A 17,438-nucleotide genomic window follows, 5' to 3' on the forward strand; every position below is an offset into this window, starting at 1 on the left:
GAAGGGAAAAATGAGGTTATGAATAAAGATTATGCTATATTTAAAACTTATTTTTTTCAAGCTAGAGGAGTTCCAGAGGAGATTTTTCCAAATTCGAAATAAAAACTAACTCGGTTCGACTTTTCATCTCGAAGAATGACGAGCTGCTTCTCAAAAAATGCTCAAAAATGACAAAAAGTGGGCGTGGCTTCTCCGTTCGGGTAGCAACTGGAGAGGTGGGAGTCGGACCGCCCAAGGAATACGGTAGCACAAAAAACATCATCACTCAGAAGAGACGGAAAAAAACAAAAAAAGGATGGTGCTTTTAATTTCTTGAAATGGGAAGATGAATTTCTGAAAAGAGTGGGCTCTCATTAAACTACCATACCCCTAAATAGACGTAATCCAAAACGCAAAATGAGCTTTTCAGGAGAATGAATAGTACAAAACTTTTATTCTTTGTTAGAGGGGCGGAGATTGGCCGGCTTGTCCCCAAAGACGGGACGAGAGCGTCTTGGTGCCAGGGCCAACGAACATCTGCAACGAACACATGGGGTCATGTGAAAAGAGAGAAGAAGCACAAGTAACAGGTGTCTGTTAAGAGTGCGGCGGATATTCGAAGAGGGTTTCAGATGTACCACGACGGGCAAGTCTTCTAGGCCACATCTGTTACCCGGAATGTTTACTTTTCACAATTTGGATACGATTTTTTATTGATTCCAATTGTCCTGGGCGGAAAGAATAATGGTTATCGGTATCTGTCCCAAATGTTGCTTCAAAACGTTTATTTTTTAAACCTAATGTGACCTATCAAAATCCTGTAACGCTGTTTTTTGCATTTGAGAGCACCAAATCTCTATATCTCAAACAAAGTTGATGTTTGGAAGTATCAAGCAAAAGTAGTTTTTTGAAAACCAAAGAAAAAACTGGAAGTCTAAAGTATCACTCCTACAGAAGAACTCCAAGAGGATGATATAGGATCATACTAAAGCTGAAAGAATAATCTCGAATTTTTTTTTCAATCACCTTGAAGTGGATAGACGATCACTAAAATCTTTGAGAAAAAGTGCCGGTTGATAAATTGATCATACAAGGTGGTTTAGAGGAAAGACCTCTTTCGAAACAAAGTTAGTGTCTCCGCGAATTGAAAGAAGTGCTGGAAAGCTTACGCCGTCGAAAGTGTTTGGTTCTGGGCGCGCTCCACTGGACAACAGTGAAAAATGATTTTCCGGGAAAGTACATGGTTTTTAGTATGCTATTTTTGCCTAATTATCAACGTCATTGCAAAGAAAAATTCAAGATTCTGTCAAGGATTAGTCTTTACCAGACAAAAAAAAACATGTTTCAAATTTTTATAGTAAAAATTTGTTAATTTTAATGTCCTACAAAATTATGACAGAATTGTTCGATTTGTCTGAAAATTTCAGGTCAAAATAAACAAAACTTGAACCTCATTTTTGTAGTTGACAACTTTTTTTACGAATTCAACATGACAAAATACCGCATTTCCTTGAATAGAATAATTCCAAAACTTTGACTTCAATTATCTCGATTCCTGTGGAACATGTCAAAAACTTGTCGAAAGTTAAAATATTGGTGATATATTGTAAATAATTTGCCGGTTGACAAATTGTTGATATCTTCTCCAGGAATCGAGATAATTGAGCTCAAAGGTGACGGTTTGGGTAATCTTCTATTAGAAAAAGTAACTATGAGCTGCAAAACGAGATCAATTTGTTGAAAAATAAGAAATGTGAGCAAAAATCAGTCAGTAAGAAGATTTTAGAACTATGCCTTCAAGAGGATGAAACGGAATCACACACTTACAGACAAAATGGTATTCCAATTTTTGAGAAAATGAGCCTAGTGGGACACAGAACACAAAGAAATGCCGAAAAATAAACTCAACATTCCACAAACCCACCTATTTCCTGCTTATGTGTCTTCATGGAAAGATTATGCTGTGTCGACTATATTTCATTCTGTGCACGCTTTACTGGCTTAGAAGTGAAAGACAACAAAAAAATAATGTTATAAAAAAGTATTAGAGTCGGAGATTACTGTAAGTCACGTGAGCTCTGGCTGGACTACTACATTTCAGAAATGAAGGGGAAGAATGTTGTATGAGAATAATAATAATAATTTATTGATTCAGGACTATCAGTCACTTATAAAATCAATGTGTTACAAATTAAACAAATGAGTTAGAAATTATGTTCGTCTAGGAACAGGAAAGAAGTTAAATTAACATGACTTGAATTAGTTTTAAAAGAGATGGATGAAATCAAGGGTGGGAACACGGTTTTGGAAGCGAGTTCCAGCAGGATATAATACGGAGAGTAAGAAATTGAGCAGAAAGTATTGAAGCATTTTTTAATGTACAGCGAATGTAATATGGGTGGCGTCTTAGATGATTATGATGAAACGGGACAATGAATAGATTATGGGCAATTGCAATTCCCCGGGAAACTAGAGTTTTATACATAAAAACTAGATTGGATAGAATTCGACGGTACTCTAAGGATTCTAAATTGTGATCACGGAGACAATCAAAGTAGGATATATAGGGATAGTTGAACTTCTTGTAACATCGGAACAGGAATGACTTTTGGACGCCTTCAAGAAGCTTGATTTGCTCAGACAAAGATACTGAAAACTTTTTGAAAGCAATGTCTGGGGGAACACTCGACTTTAATATACCGTAGGAAAAAAAAAATTCTCTGAACCTCAAATTATCGACCTTTAAGTACCTTGTTATCCTAAATTGCAGCTCATATACACACCAGAGGAAAAAATGGGTCCGAGCATAATGCGATCGTAAAACATTAAGTCTTTCCCCGCCCTTTAGCTGGTTTCTATTCCTCTTGTCGGCTCACATTTATCTCAGTCAAGGGAAAAGCAAAAAAAACACATGCATCTTTTTGGATTTACGATTCATTCATTCACTCATTTTTCACAATTGTTCTCTTGGCACGAATACAAATAAAGTACGAGAAAAAAGTAGGAAAAGGAAAAAAATGTGCATAGTGATTAAGATGAGAAATACTAATATAGCAGTTTTGCAAAGCAAAAGAAGTATATATTTAGAATGGGGAATTAGGAAGATGAAAAATCATAAGGTGGGGAGAAAAAATTATATATAAGAAGGGCTTAAAGGGTAGAAGGAAGAGCACAGCACTGGGGGAAACAAGGAGCATTGAAATGGAAGGGCTTGGAATTTGAAAGTGTTTGACAATAGATTTTTTTTTTTGGACTAGGACAGGAAACGGTAGCATGGAAAAAAGCAGAAGACTCGAGAGTTGTAAACAACAAATTATACCAGGCAATGTTTTAGGCAGAAGATTTACGGAACATGAAAAACATGAAAATGGACTGGACGACTGATGTGACTACAAAAACGAAGAGAAGTGTGGATTGGATTGCGTTGATGGTACGAGCAGATTGTCGTTCGTTGGCTGCCTCCATTCGACGGATGGCCAGGTCGAATTTGTGTTCCATCTCCTATAAAAAAGGGATTATTAATACAATTTCAACATTTTCTTCTAGATTTTTTTCTTGTTTAAACGTAAACAAGTCTAAAGGCCCAGTATCCAAAAATTCATCTTGTTCTTAGGGTACATGTGATTTTAAGGTACATTTGGGAGTTCAAAAAATGAGAAAAATATTTTTTTTGAGGACTATTCAGTGTTTTCCTTTAAATTGTAGGCTTTTTCCGCAGGGTCTTTCTATCACAGAGGCCCTGTATTAACAGAGATCTTCCGATTTTTCAAAATCAGAATCATCCGAAATTTGAAAACTCAGAAAATTTTGAAAATCAAAAATTCTGAGATTCCGAAATCCCGATATTTTGAAAATCGAAAAATTCCGTATTTCCAAAATTACAAAATTTTGAACATAGGAAATTTCGAGGTTTTGAAAAATTCCAAAAAAGGCATTTTCAAAAAACCTTTTTCGAGAACCTTTTTTTATGTCTTACAGGAACTCTTTTGTGTTTTCAAACCCGTCTCACTATCAGAGAGCTTTTTTTTATAGAAGAGGCGCATTTGTTAAAAGGGCTCTTCTAATACAGGTTTTACGGTACTTGAACTTACCTTGATTCTCTCGTCGGGCACTGGAGGTTGGATGGGTTTAGACGTCGTTGGGACCACAACCTTCTTTTTGATTTTTGGCTCCACAATCTCTTCATCACTCTCACTGGCCTCCGACGTGTTGTCACTTCCCAATTGATCACTTGGTCCCGCTTTTGACTTTGAATGTCTTGATATCGTTTTCACGACGTAATTATTCTCCACCTGCTGGATATCGTTGTTCTTGTCCCATGGTCGATAGCTGAAAATCTACAATATTCATTCTTCCTAATTGCCTAGCAACTCACTCGGCATGGATGTATGAGTATTCATCTCCATTGAGCTTTTTGAAAAATTTTGTCTCATGTGGGATTCCGGATTTAGCTCGTGCCCTTTGGTCGTTCTCTAAAGCCGTCTTCTCTTCGGTGGCTTTGTACTGATCCTCGTTGGAGATCGCTTCGGTGACGTGGCGCCAGAGCTTAGCCGACTCCCATTCGCTTTGATCATCCATGTTAATCTCGTAGCGAGGAAGCCGAGTTTTGATCACATCTGGTGTTGGGTTCCACAGCTCTTTCTTGCCCTTTAAAATTGGAAATTAGTCATATTTAGTAGTTAATGGAAAGTCATTTTCTGCAGATTGACGTCTATCTCAAGAAGACTCTGGTTGCTTATCAAATGTTAGGAAAGTATTGAAAAAATGTTTGGGGGTTCACACTAGTATCTAGTTTAGCACTGTTAGTACAGAGATATTTGAAATTTTTCGCGGTGATTGGAAGTGCGGGCAATTTTAGAGTTCTCAAAATCTCAATATGATATTCCAAAATAATCCTATTTAGAAAATTCCGGAATTTCAGAATCTCGGAATATTGCCAAATCCAGTTTTACCATCATAAAAGAGCAGACATCGGTGAAAAATTGACAACAAAATTTTGAAAACGCAGAAAAATTTTTTTTTTTGCTTTTCACATACCGTAATATACAGGGGCCCTTTCATTTTTCCAGCCATTTTATTCGGAAAATTTTAATTATAAAAGTAGTGAATTTTCGTTCAAAATTCATGAAAATTTATCAGTTGGCACCAATAGTGAACCAGTTTTGAGCAAAAGAGAAGCTCAACAGATTTCTGTGAAATTGTGAAACTTCCGGAATATTTTAAACTTCAAACTACACACTTTGAAGAATTTCTATTACATTACAGAGGTCCCTTCTATTACAGAGGGCTCTTTTGTTTTTTCAAGCCCCACCCGAAGATCAACTATATTAGAGAGACCCTTCTAATACCGGGTTAACAATAGCTACCGGATATCCTTAACGAACATCCCTGATTTCCAACTTTTAGAATAATAATTAAATCCCAACTCACATCTGGTCCTTTGATACGAATTACACCATCCCAGGCTCCTTCAATGCTAGCCAACCGATCACTTCCATACTTGATACTTCCCTCGATTTGATTGTAAGCTCCTCCTAGCATTGGCTTCAGTTTGAAATCCAACGTTGTCTTGTAGCCCGTCTTCTCACATTCAATGTTCACCTCTCCGCCAAGTTCCATAGTCATGGTTCCGATCATGATACCCTTGCAATTGGCGTATGGGAGGTTCACAATGTATGTTTCTCCGAGATTCAGCAGAGTCAGTCTCAGTTTTCCGACCAAGATAGCCGAGAGTGAGTTTCCATAGTACTTGCTCTTGGCCAGAATCGTTCCACTGATATTGAAACCGGCTTTGCGATTGGTGATGAAGAGCGAAGAGACTGGAGGATGATGAGATACTTGCTCGGCAATGTAGAAAGTCGTTGACCCATCCGGATGCTCCCACTTGCAACGGAATGTTTCACCGAGAATTGGATTGTATGGCTTCTTGAGTCCCTTTGGTTTTTTGTAAAATCCGGAGAGGAAGAATTTGGTGATCTTCACAATTCTTTCAAATGGATCTGGCTCAGCAACCGCTCTGAAATCAGAAAATTCTAACTAGGACTGTAAACAAAATCACATACTCAGCGATCAGGTCAGCATGGTAGTAGTAATCAGCAAGCTTCTCCAAAAACGACCTTGGCTCCAAAATGAAAGTTGGGAGAACGACTTTTGAGAGATCCATTCCTGGGCGAATCTGCTTGAGAAGAGTCCAGATAAGGGATTTGTTCTCCTCTCCGACTTCCTCAGTGAGGGATCCGTCTGGTCCGAACTGGAAAAAGAAGAATATTTTTAAAATAATCAATTCTCAAGATTGCTTTAACTTTTTGAAATGTTTCAGGTGGATGAATTTCTCAGAAACATTCAAACAATTGAAACAATAAAAAGAGTTCCTTTCGGATGCCTTTTTTTTTAATTCTAGAATTATACTAGTCAGAAGTTGCAAAAGGTCAAGTTTGAAATTTCTTGATCCAACCTGCCCCTGGAGGCACTAGATAATTAATTTGTTACTGGTAGAATTTTGAAAAAACAACGGAATTTTAGAAAATTTTGATGTGAGACGACGTGATTGCAAGTTGTCGTGGCAAATTTTTTTAGACGTTAATTTCAAACTCTGAGATATGAAAAAAATTAACTGGAGAGAAGATTTGTTTAGCCCGTTTAGGTCTTGGGTTTACCGTTATACCAGAAATGCTCAAATATAAGCTAACGTGCACTTCAAGCTCTATTATCTCTCTGCCTTCAAAAGATATCAAAAGTTCGTCAACTGTCAAAATGCGTGTCGTATAATTATTAACATTTCATCAGTTGACAAGTTTTCGATATCTTTCGAAAGAACTGAGATAATTGAGCTTGACTTGGTCATTCACTGTGGGCTTCTAGAGCATTCTCGGTATCGGAGATTAAGCTTGCTTATGAAATGTTTTTCTTTTCAATCAATATATAATTTCTCATATTCAAATTCAGATGACCACTTCATAAAAATCTTGTATGCATAATCCCTAATTCCTTCTACTTACCACTTCCTTTGGGCTCTGAATCCATGCACTCTCGGTGAAAGCCTCTCTAATAGTGTCGCTAGTCTCCGACATTTTCCCATCTTCATGATCCTCATCTGGAACATCATCAATTTCCTGGAAATGCTTCTCAGCATCAGTCTCCGAAACGATAGTTCCACGAATGTCATCTCCATCCGAGTCACGAGACATTCTCGATTCATCCCTTTGACTATCCATGACGCTACTCTCGTCTTTCACATCCAACTGAAATAGAGAGAAGAGGTCAAGAGCTCATAACATTGAGAAAATCAATTACCTCGTTCATGGTTTTTTTCAGCAGTCCAGTGCACTTGAATGAAAGCTCAAGAGCGTCCATCCAACAGCGGCCAGCCTGAATGATATGATGGAAATTTTAGTGGATGGAGTCAATGCCTATGTTTGTGTGTTTTTGTTATTTCGGAAACCCCAAAAAAACATATTTGCTAACCACGAAATAATAGTGTAGACAAAGAGACAAAGAGGTCAAGTTGAAAATGATAAAAAAGTCAACTGACCTGATCGCTTGGTGCTCTGCAGATAAGGAATGATGTGTTGAGTGGATTCAGGGTGAAACTTCCAAATGATTGTCCAAGTGGTCCACGGTTTCCCCAAATGCTCATGTCCATGGGCTAAAAAACTTGGGTCAGCTATTGTTATTAAAAAAATTCAAAATCTTACGTGATACAATTTAAAGCAGAAACCGTCTTTCTTCGATGGCCTCTCGATCAGTTCACAGTGATTCAGAAGCACAGTTCCGATCCAGTCACCCTAAATTTCAAAAGTCTTCATTTTCAATTGCTCAGGGGAACTCACCCTGTCAGCTTTCTTGTGCTTATAGACAATCAGAAGTCCTGGCTTCAGCACACAGTAGTATCGATTCCACTTCTTCAGAGCTCCACGGATCTTGAGTGTGTCTGCCATTACAACCACTGTTGGGTCCCGAAGAGCCGAAAGGAGCTCCTCGTTGACCCGCTTCTTCTCATCTCGATATTCTTTTTTTTGTTTCTGAAAAAAAACAGTTTAATATTACAGAAAAAATTGAATTTTTCAGACCATTGGTTGCGCTGTTAGCTGATCAATTTTATTTTTGTTTGTTTAATGTTTTTCAAAAATACACGTCATTTTTATTGACTCCCCCACACAACGACATGTCATACCTTTCTAGTCTTTTTCGATTTTTTAGGCATTTAGCTGAATAGAGAAAGTTTGAAACCGGCTACTAGCTATGTGGGACGGGTCACATGCACTATCTCATTTGGAAAAGGCAATAATCCGCTCAGAGAACATGAGCGAGGGGTAATTTACATATGTAGGTGGCCTTGTGATGTAGTTTTGTTTATTTGAATATGATCTATGAACAATTAATTTTTGGGTTTTGGTATCAGCTACAGTAACGGTCCATAAGAATGTGTTTTTTCATTGATTTTGAACATTTTCAGTACTCTGGAGCTTGGCTGCCAAGCGTCGGATCATTTTGAAAATTTTGGAGAGCGTAAAACAGACCTAGATTGAAAACTTTGAATTCACATAATTTTTTGAAAAATTCTAGTTCTTCCGCTATTCACGGAATTCTGAAAGACACCTGTTGTCACAGTTTAGTGCAAAAATAGGTAGAAAAGGGTGTTTTTCAGAAATCGCTAAATAACTGAAAAATTACAAATTTTCGAAAAATTCTGTTAATGCAAATGTATCAATCGGGGTATATTTCAAACCCTCCGGAACTTTCAAAGTTATCGGAAACTAGATAGCCGAGCTCTAGACCTGGTAAATGGTGCAAATGGGCGAAAAAAAATTAACAGGAAAACACGTTTTTGTACATCATATTTCTTATTAATGTAATTGTATCCCCTCCAGCTGACAATTATGGAACTATTCAGCTGTTCCGTTATACTAGTCTAAGTCTCCACCCTTTCAATTGTTCCAAGTCCTTGATGGGCGATGATGAGAATGATAAAAGGCGATGATAAGCGACACTGAGTGATGCTCGTCGATTCTTTTGTGGAGGTGGCTCCACATTTCTTACGTCCTCATTCGGTGAGGTGATTGTGAGCTTACGCTCGCGGCGACGCTCCATAAGTCTTAAAATCGGGGAATACATAGTGGAGAGGGGGCCTAGTACGAATTCGGATTAAAATGAGAAAGTTGGGAGTGGAAGAAGCGGCCGAATGGGAACATGGTTACCAAGAAACTGCTCACGGTTGCTCGGAGTAGTATATTTTGAGAATTGGGAGGAGCGACAAGGCTTTTTTGAAATATTTTGAAACAACTTTTGGAATAAAAAGAACGACAGGACTATTGGAAATTTTGGGAAGAGGCTATGGAAGAGAGATTGAGAGAGCAGAAGAATGGCGTGCCCAAAAATCGTTACCACTTCTCGTTTTCAAATTACATGGCCCGTCGGGAGCTCTTGAACACGATAATAGTCTAGAGTCAACCCATCAAAAAAAGAATGGAGAGGAAGCAAAAAGAAGAAGAAGCAAAAGCAAAACCTCCAAAAATAGAATTGCGTAATCTAACACTCTGGGAAAAATGAATTCGCATCTTATTTCCCATTTTGTAGTGATTTAATGAGATATCTAAAAAAACACAAACACGCACTAATCTGAGCTGTGTAATGCGAAAAAATTAGTATTCAAGAACGAGAGAATTGGAAAAAAAAAGTAGGAAGAGAACCGGAAAAAAAAGAAGAAGGAGAAAAAAGGAGCAAGTGATAACAAAAACGACCGAAATTTTGACAAGACAACACCACCTACTAAACAAGCACCCCCCCCCCCTGGCTAACAGAAATATAATATTACTTATGTTAGTCATGAAATTTTTCAGTTTTTTTTTTCTCTGCAATTTTTGGTTTTGACAAAAAAAATCTATTGTACAGTTTTCTCGTTGTATTGTGAACATAACCTAACTTTGAATATCAATGGTTGACGATGAACAACTTTTTTTATGTACAAAAGTTTTGTGATAGGAAAAACGAAAAAAAAAGAATGTTTGGAAAGATGTGAAGGAAAAAATAGAAGTAAGTTGATGTACTTCTACGGTTCGGCGCCGATGAAAAAGAAAAAAAAGTTTTTGAAGAAAACAAGAATGGGACCTAGAAGTGAAAATTTCTCGGGAAGAAGAAGGAGTTGTTTATAAGAGAATAGTCGGAAGGCGGCTAAGGGAGATTTGGGTTGGTTGAGAAAATGCAAATGCAAATGTACCTAGTGAAGTGAAAAATGAGGGTCAGCGGGAGCTGGGAAATGGGCTTGAAGTCTTTTGAGGATATGACTCGTGCAGTTTCTGCAAAACCTCATTAATTTTTGGAAGCCGGATATGCTATTTACATTTTTTGATTGGAAAAATCTCAAGAAATGTATTTTTAAAGAAAGCAAGGTACAGCTGCTGGTTAGAAAAAAAATTGGGAAAAAATGGAGGTTCTTTAAAATTACGACCAGAGATTTTTTGAACGAAAGTTAGTAGTAATAAGTTATGATTTTTTTTTCCAGATAACAAGTTACCGAGAGACTTGAATAGCCGTCAAACTGTCAACTATGAGCTCATATACCTCATTTCCTGTAGATGATATCAAAACAGTGCCAACAGATAAAATTTTTGTGATACATACTATAATAAAAATTTATTGGTTGACAACTTTTTTATATCTTTGACAGGAATCAAGATAAATTGGCTCAAGGTTAAAAGCAAGGGAGCCCTTTTATTACAGGTGTTACGGCAACCAACTTTTTTGATAGGCTACAGTAAGTTATCAAAAAAATTCAGTTTGAATAGAAAAACGATTCATTATTATACCCATTATTAGTACTGAAGGTTTAAATTTTCATTTGAAAAGTTTGCACAAATAAGATATATCCCAAAAACACACTCAATAGTTCAATTCGAGTGAAATTCGATTAAAAAATTACAATAAAATTACAAAAATGAAATTTTTCATTTCATTTTTGAAAACACATTTCGATCAAATCATGTTTCTTTGGAACTTATTTTCGAATATAATTTATTTTTTAAAATTCCAACCCATTAAATCTGGAATTCAGTAATCATACATTTAGAGAATCATTAGTGTCAATCGGAAAATGGTTGTAGCCAACGGAATTACAAAAATCAAGATCAAGAGATTTTTTACACAAAAAACAAAAAATATATTTCTCTGAAAACTGCTTCCTAAACGGGAAAAAAAGCTCAAAGGGTTTTTTTCCCCCGAAAAAAGTATGAATTTTTGATTGAAAGTTATTCAAAAGGTCGATTTATGGGCACAAGTCCCACGCAGTGAACATTGGTGGTAAGCTTCCCTTTTGAAACTTGACATATATGGCAGAACACGAAAAATATAAACCGACAAAGATGAGCTGCTTTGCTAGAGTGTCAGTATGTAGTGTGTGTTCCATTTCTCCAGAGTGTGATAACTATGTACGTCTCTTGATACACATTTGCCTTAGGATTGTTCCAAAAAATAAAAAAGAGCCAAAATATATGTGGCACATAAAACTATAGTGTCGTGCCCCCAGGCTATTCGAGAGAAAAAAGCAACACAGAAAGAAGAAAAAGAGGAAATAAATTTTAGAGGAACACTTTCTTTCCAGACTAACCTCATTAGCGAATTTTTTGAGTATTAGGATTGGGCGCAGGAGTAGTTCCAGCAGTCGAAGGCTGATAGAATCCATGACTGTTGATACTGGGAATGAGAGAAATAGTTCAGGAGAAAAATAAATCAAACATCGATCGGGGAAAAAACACAGTTTATGATAATCGTGTCATCATGCTCTTCCAGAGTTTTTTGTTTATTTGTTTTTGTTTTTTCAAAAACAACAAGCGATGATTTAGAATTGTGAGATATTTTTGTACCGTTTAGGAGGATGAGCTTGAGCTCAAAGCTGACGATCTGGGTGAGCTTCTATCACAGGAAATACGGTATATGAAAATTTTCAGTTGAAAAACTTTGATAGCTGACCTAAAACATTATTCATGCGCCTGATAAAACAAGGGTTTCTAGATTTTTCGAAATTTTTGCTGTAAGCCCACTTTTCTTGATTTTGCGGGTAGTTCAATCGTTTTCAAAAAATACAATAGCAAAAATATAAATAGCAGCAGTGAAAACTACTCAAGGCGCTATAAAATTTGTAGAAAACTGCACGAAATAATTTTTACTATTCAGAAAGTTTAAAGGCGCATGGAATTTAACAATTCAACACGACGATTTTACTGCTGAACATACGATGAGCATTAAAAAACATTTTAACCGCAAGGTTGATGTTCGGCGGACAAGAAATTATTGCCAACCATGAAAAAATCCAAATTAGGTAATTAGGAGTTTTCTGATTCTATTTTTTCAAAATTTCGATTCATTCTGAAGAACACAAAACTGACAAACTAGAACACGAGATGAGAATCAAGATTACTAATGGTTCATTAACCTACAAAATCGAATTTTATTTAAAGGTGGGGGGACATGAAAAAAATAGTGTTCTCGAAATTTCGTTTAAATATGCCTCTCGAGGAGTTGAACGTGTGGGACGAGGATTGAAGGTGCGGCGCCGCTACCGACTGAGCTACACGGGCAAAGAGAAAGCGGTCGCCCGATTGCATACATAAAGGCGAGGACGACAGCTGTACGCAGAGTGTCATTTAGCGTTGTACACCGTCACGGTAGAATGCATACTCTGGCCCCAAAAATCCCCCGTAAAATCTCCTGTCCCCCACCTTTAACGTGTGTTAAATTTTGTTTGTATTCAACAAAGAATGAGGAAAACACTATTTTCAGACAACTTTAAGAAACATTTCAAGATGTTTCAACAACAAATTAGACAAAAACTTTGCTAGGAGCATAGAGACATAGAAGTGATCCAATTCAATAAACCAAGAACCGTTTCACAAACGCTGAGACAGTTTTGTCTTCATACTTTTTTTCCTTCCCACATCGGAGTTATGTCAACAACCAAAGTGACAATATTAACCCAGTTCCCAAACCTAAAATCAAATTTTCACCTGTCTTGGTTTTCCATTGAACTCACCTTCCAAAGATGATTCCGGTAGGTTTTAGGCATGCCTATATCAAAAAATCAGGGAATCAATAGAAGAAGGCAAAAGGAAGAAAGCGAATAAGGAAGAAATTCGACCTTTTTTTCTAGCCAGTCCAATTTCAAAATGCCAATTAGAATTGTTGGGGGGGGGGGGGGCGCAGAGAATTTCTATTTTTTTCCAGTGGATAGGTGATAGAGACTGCCAAAATTAGAGAGACTCAGCACATGGGGTCTCTTTGAAATTCTTTCTCGAATTTCACAGCGTTCACTTTATTCGCTTTTTTTTTGGAATTTCCACGAATTTTTTGATTTCGTCAGGAGTAGTTCTTTGGGGGCGTTCGAAATTTGGGAAAAATGGGAGGAGCTTAGGTTTTGAAATGCGGATTTGAATTTGAAATTCGGAAAAAAAGGAAAAAGCACTCGTCTCCATAAAAACCTAACGGAACTAACAACTCACCTTCAACGACTTTCGGCTATTTTCGTCGAATTCTTCCATGATTCGCTGTGCCGCCAAATGGATTATGTAAATTTGTTGTTGAAAAGTAGTGTGGTAGATTCTTCTTTCCCAAATTGAGAGTGCAAATTCTGAAAAAAAAAATCGGAATACTGGCAAAAAATAGGAGAACAGACGGCAAAGAGAAAGAGGTACATGTAATAAAAAATATTGGATTGAAAAAAGAATTGTTCTCCTATGACGTTTTCTTTTTTTACTACCAGAGGATCACCGAACCATGGCATCGGAAAACACGGAGAGGCCTGAAACACCACCGATCAGCAATTTCCAAGAAATGCATGCACCTGCCATAATTGGTTTTCTCTAGTTTTCTTTTTGAAGAAGCTCCAACTTCTAGAAAATTGGCTTTAAAAAATGTAGAAAAACATTTTTTGTTCTTACTCTCTTCTCCTCCCTTTCTTTACTCCCAAGAGCCATTCGAGAGGATTACATTTCCTTCTATTTTCCAGCATAATCAATCGGTTGGTTCTATTATTCTATGGGATGGGCGCTAATTTTCTAATTTTCTCCCGCCTCTCAATTTTCTGCCAGCAACGAATGCCATTAGAAGACGGACGAGAAAAAGAAAACAATATGGAAAATGAGAAGAAAAAAAAGAAAAGAGTCATTGGATTACACAGAAGAAGAAAATGAAAATGAGAAGAAGTTTCGTTAAGTAGGAGAAGGAAAGAGCACATTGTAAATCAATCAGGAACATGTCATTCACAAATGCTCTTGAAGGAATTTGTTATAATTTAAAATTCAGAGCTTGGTGATGGGAAATGTTCAGTGAAGGACACAGAACATTTTTCCGAAAAGGTTCAAATTACACTTGTGAACTTTTTGTTCGAGAAGAAAAAATTATATTTTTGGCACGTGCGTTTTTATGTGGAACTGTGGGAGGTAACATGAATTTGAAAATGATGAACTCACTTCTAGTACAGAACAAAGAGGAATGATAACTAATTTTAACATTCATTAGGCCAGAATTTGCACACTCAGCAAATGCAATTAGGTGCCTTAATTTTAGGATAAAAAGTGAGTACATTCTACTTAAAAACCTAATACTCAAAGTCGGATCACTCAGAAAGTTTTGTAGAGTATGAAGCAGACCTAGATTGAAAACTTTGCATTCACAAGGGAACCTCAACACCTCACAAATCCAGATTTCGATGAAAATTTCAGGATATGTTCATAATCACTTATCTAGACACCTCTAAAAATAATAGAATCCGCCCGCCAGTTTCAGCCGAGTTATATCAGTTTCCGTACCAAAAATTGCCTTTTCAGTGCAAAATCAGCGTTTTCAAAGACGATTTTCTCCGCTCCTAGGAGGTTCCAGAACTTGATTGTTTTTGTGGTGTACTTAAAATTTAATGAAATTTGATGTTTCAAACTTTTTCTCAAAAAAAAATAATTTTTTCAATTTACGAAGAAATCTGGAAAATTGTGAAAAAAAATTCAAAAATAAAAAATATTTTTGTTCTTGAGAAAAAGTTTGAAATATCAAATGGCGGGCGGACTCTGAAATTTTCAGAAACGTCTAGAAAGGCGATTTCCAGCCTATCCTGAAATTTTCATCAAAATCTGGGTTTGTGAGGTGTTGAGGTTCCCTTGTCAGAGAATTTTTGAAAATTTCAAGTTTTTCAAAATACCCATCATTTTAGCCCGGTTTTGTACCAAAAACAGATGAAAGTGAGAAATCGACAAAAAACTGAAAAACTAGAAACTTTCAAAAAATTCTGTGAATGCAAAGTTTTCAATCTAGGTTTCACATTTTACGAAATTTTAGAAGTAATCGGGAACTTGACAGCCGAGCACCACGCTATTGAAAATGGTATAAATCAACTCAAAAACACGTTTTCAATATCTTATTGACCCGTATTATTAGTATTTCAACTTTTTGCAGCAAATTCAATTTTTCGATACTTCAATAACAATAAAGATTCATTTCAATGATTAGTTTTGGGGATTCCACGAAAAGCTGATTTTTCGAAACACCGGAAGTCTAAATAAGTTTCAGACAAAGTGTAGAAAGTAATAAATCGAAACACTGGTCATTCCTCTCGATTGGTAGTAATAAGAACTTGATATGTTTGTTCGAACATGTTCTCTCTGCCCACGGTTTATTAATTTCGGTCAGACAACAGTGGTTTATAGATTTATTAGTCTAGTTTCTAGAATCAGTTGGTACTTGGAACTATAAATTTCCGACTAGACAGGAAATTATTAAAAAATAGTTCTTAATCAAGATGTCTAATAAAAAATGTTATAGACAATATAATCTAATAATTAACATCAAAAAAGAAAACAAGAGTTGCTACAAAATATTCTCCACTAAACCAGTTTAGATAGGATAGAGCCTGAAAAAGAAAGGAAGTGCAAGTTATGAATAAAATATGGGTCTTTGTTGTCTTTCTTGAGAGAGCTGAGTTTGGAAAAGATTCAAAAAACGATAGAAAAAGTTCTGCAAAAGATTTGGCATTCTTTAAAAAAGAAAAGACCTCAAACCCGGACCAATTCACTAGGGACACGCCCACAATTTTTTTAAAGAAGAGCCTGACCTTTGAATCAAAGATAAAGGTTGAGAAAGAATAAGTCTGAATGTCAGTTCGGAAGTTTTTCAAGAAAAAAAAGCGAAAAAGTTATAGAGGAGAAGACTCTCGAAGGGGCCACCCAAAACATGAAAGAAACCGGCGCCGCCATTTGCTTCGAGAGAAAAAACTTCAGGAAAAAAGTGTGAAGCACACGAGAAACCGAGGGCAGAAGAACAGCAACGGAGCAATAGAAAAAGAAGAAACCCAAGGAAAGTGGACAAGAGATAAACACTGCTCAATGAGAGTGCGGAGACGCAGCGGTTCTACAAAATAAGACATGGGCAATGTTGACCCTTCGAGAAAACGGGGGGGGGGGGGGGAGGTCGAACAGAACTAAACAAAAAGAATGGAAGTAGGAGAAGAAGATAGGAACAACTTTGCTTTTTCTACTCCTTATGCTATTTTTCAAGTTTCTTAAAAACCACTTCATGGCGTGAAAGTCTAGAAAACTATAAATTTTGAATGGCTCGCCCCAAAACCACTTCTCCTTTCAATTGATGAAATGAAATGCGAAAAATAGAGAAAAAACAAACCATGACTCAACAACCAGTCATAATAATCTGAAAAAGTCCGGAACTGGTGTCTAGAGGTACCTAAGGAAGGCTTTGAGTTTAGTTTGAAAGAAAAAATCCCAGGAATCTCCTCCTTGATACTATAAAACAATATTATAAAGAATATGTGCATTTGGTGGTTTCTGTGGGTCCTCTTTATCTCCCAGTGTGTTCCGCTCGTCTCAAATCCGTCTTCCGCGTACACACACACACACACACACACACACAAATACACAAACGCGACGGAACGCGAACACATAAACGGATATTTGGCGGGGGGACAACAGAGGAAAAAGAACCCGCAAAATGAGTGCGCATTGGGGCATCGAAAGCCTCACCGGGCGGGAAAAACGCAAGTGGTTTGGGAGGAAGAGGAGGAGGCGCAACATCATATCGGGCATCATTTTGATTTATTACCTAGACGGGATGATGCAGAAAACGATTGGAGAATAGTGTGTAGAGGCGGCAAAAAAAGGTGGAAGATAAGTTCGTTTAAAGAAGAAGGTAGATCGAGAAACATATTTTTCGGGTCAAGGAAATCTGAATTTGCAGAACTTGTACTCTGGAGGTCGTTTTTAAAAACTATTACTTCCTAACTAAGCCAGATTGTACGGTAACATAAATACCGTATTTCCTTTTATGGGGGTATTCAGTGAGAAGCAATTCAGCAAATTGCTGGTTTTTTCTTTATGCAGAAAACAGAAAAACCAGCAATTTTCTGGGGCCGCGGAAGCAAAATTGCTGGAGTTTTCTAGGCCATGTGATCTCGTCCTCCTCCTCGTGGA

At 37.0% G+C, this 17,438-nt stretch overlaps 1 protein-coding gene across 1 annotated transcript; it reads right to left on the reverse strand.

Moving 5' to 3' along the window:
* Nucleotides 1-3,309: 3,309 nt before the first annotated feature.
* Nucleotides 3,310-9,093, reverse strand: Cbr-obr-3 (the record flags this gene model as incomplete). Its single annotated transcript, XM_045240611.1, has 11 exons — nucleotides 3,310-3,480; nucleotides 4,071-4,308; nucleotides 4,355-4,626; nucleotides 5,410-5,995; nucleotides 6,042-6,229; nucleotides 6,978-7,220; nucleotides 7,255-7,347; nucleotides 7,511-7,624; nucleotides 7,674-7,763; nucleotides 7,809-8,000; nucleotides 8,887-9,093. The coding sequence occupies 11 exons, from the start codon at nucleotides 9,091-9,093 to the stop codon at nucleotides 3,310-3,312; spliced, it is 2,394 nt and encodes a 797-aa protein (XP_045093547.1).
* Nucleotides 9,094-17,438: the final 8,345 nt, after the last annotated feature.

This window comes from Caenorhabditis briggsae (assembly GCF_000004555.2).
Source record: "Caenorhabditis briggsae complete genome, chrX, whole genome shotgun sequence".
Classification (NCBI taxonomy): Eukaryota; Metazoa; Nematoda; class Chromadorea; order Rhabditida; family Rhabditidae; genus Caenorhabditis; species Caenorhabditis briggsae.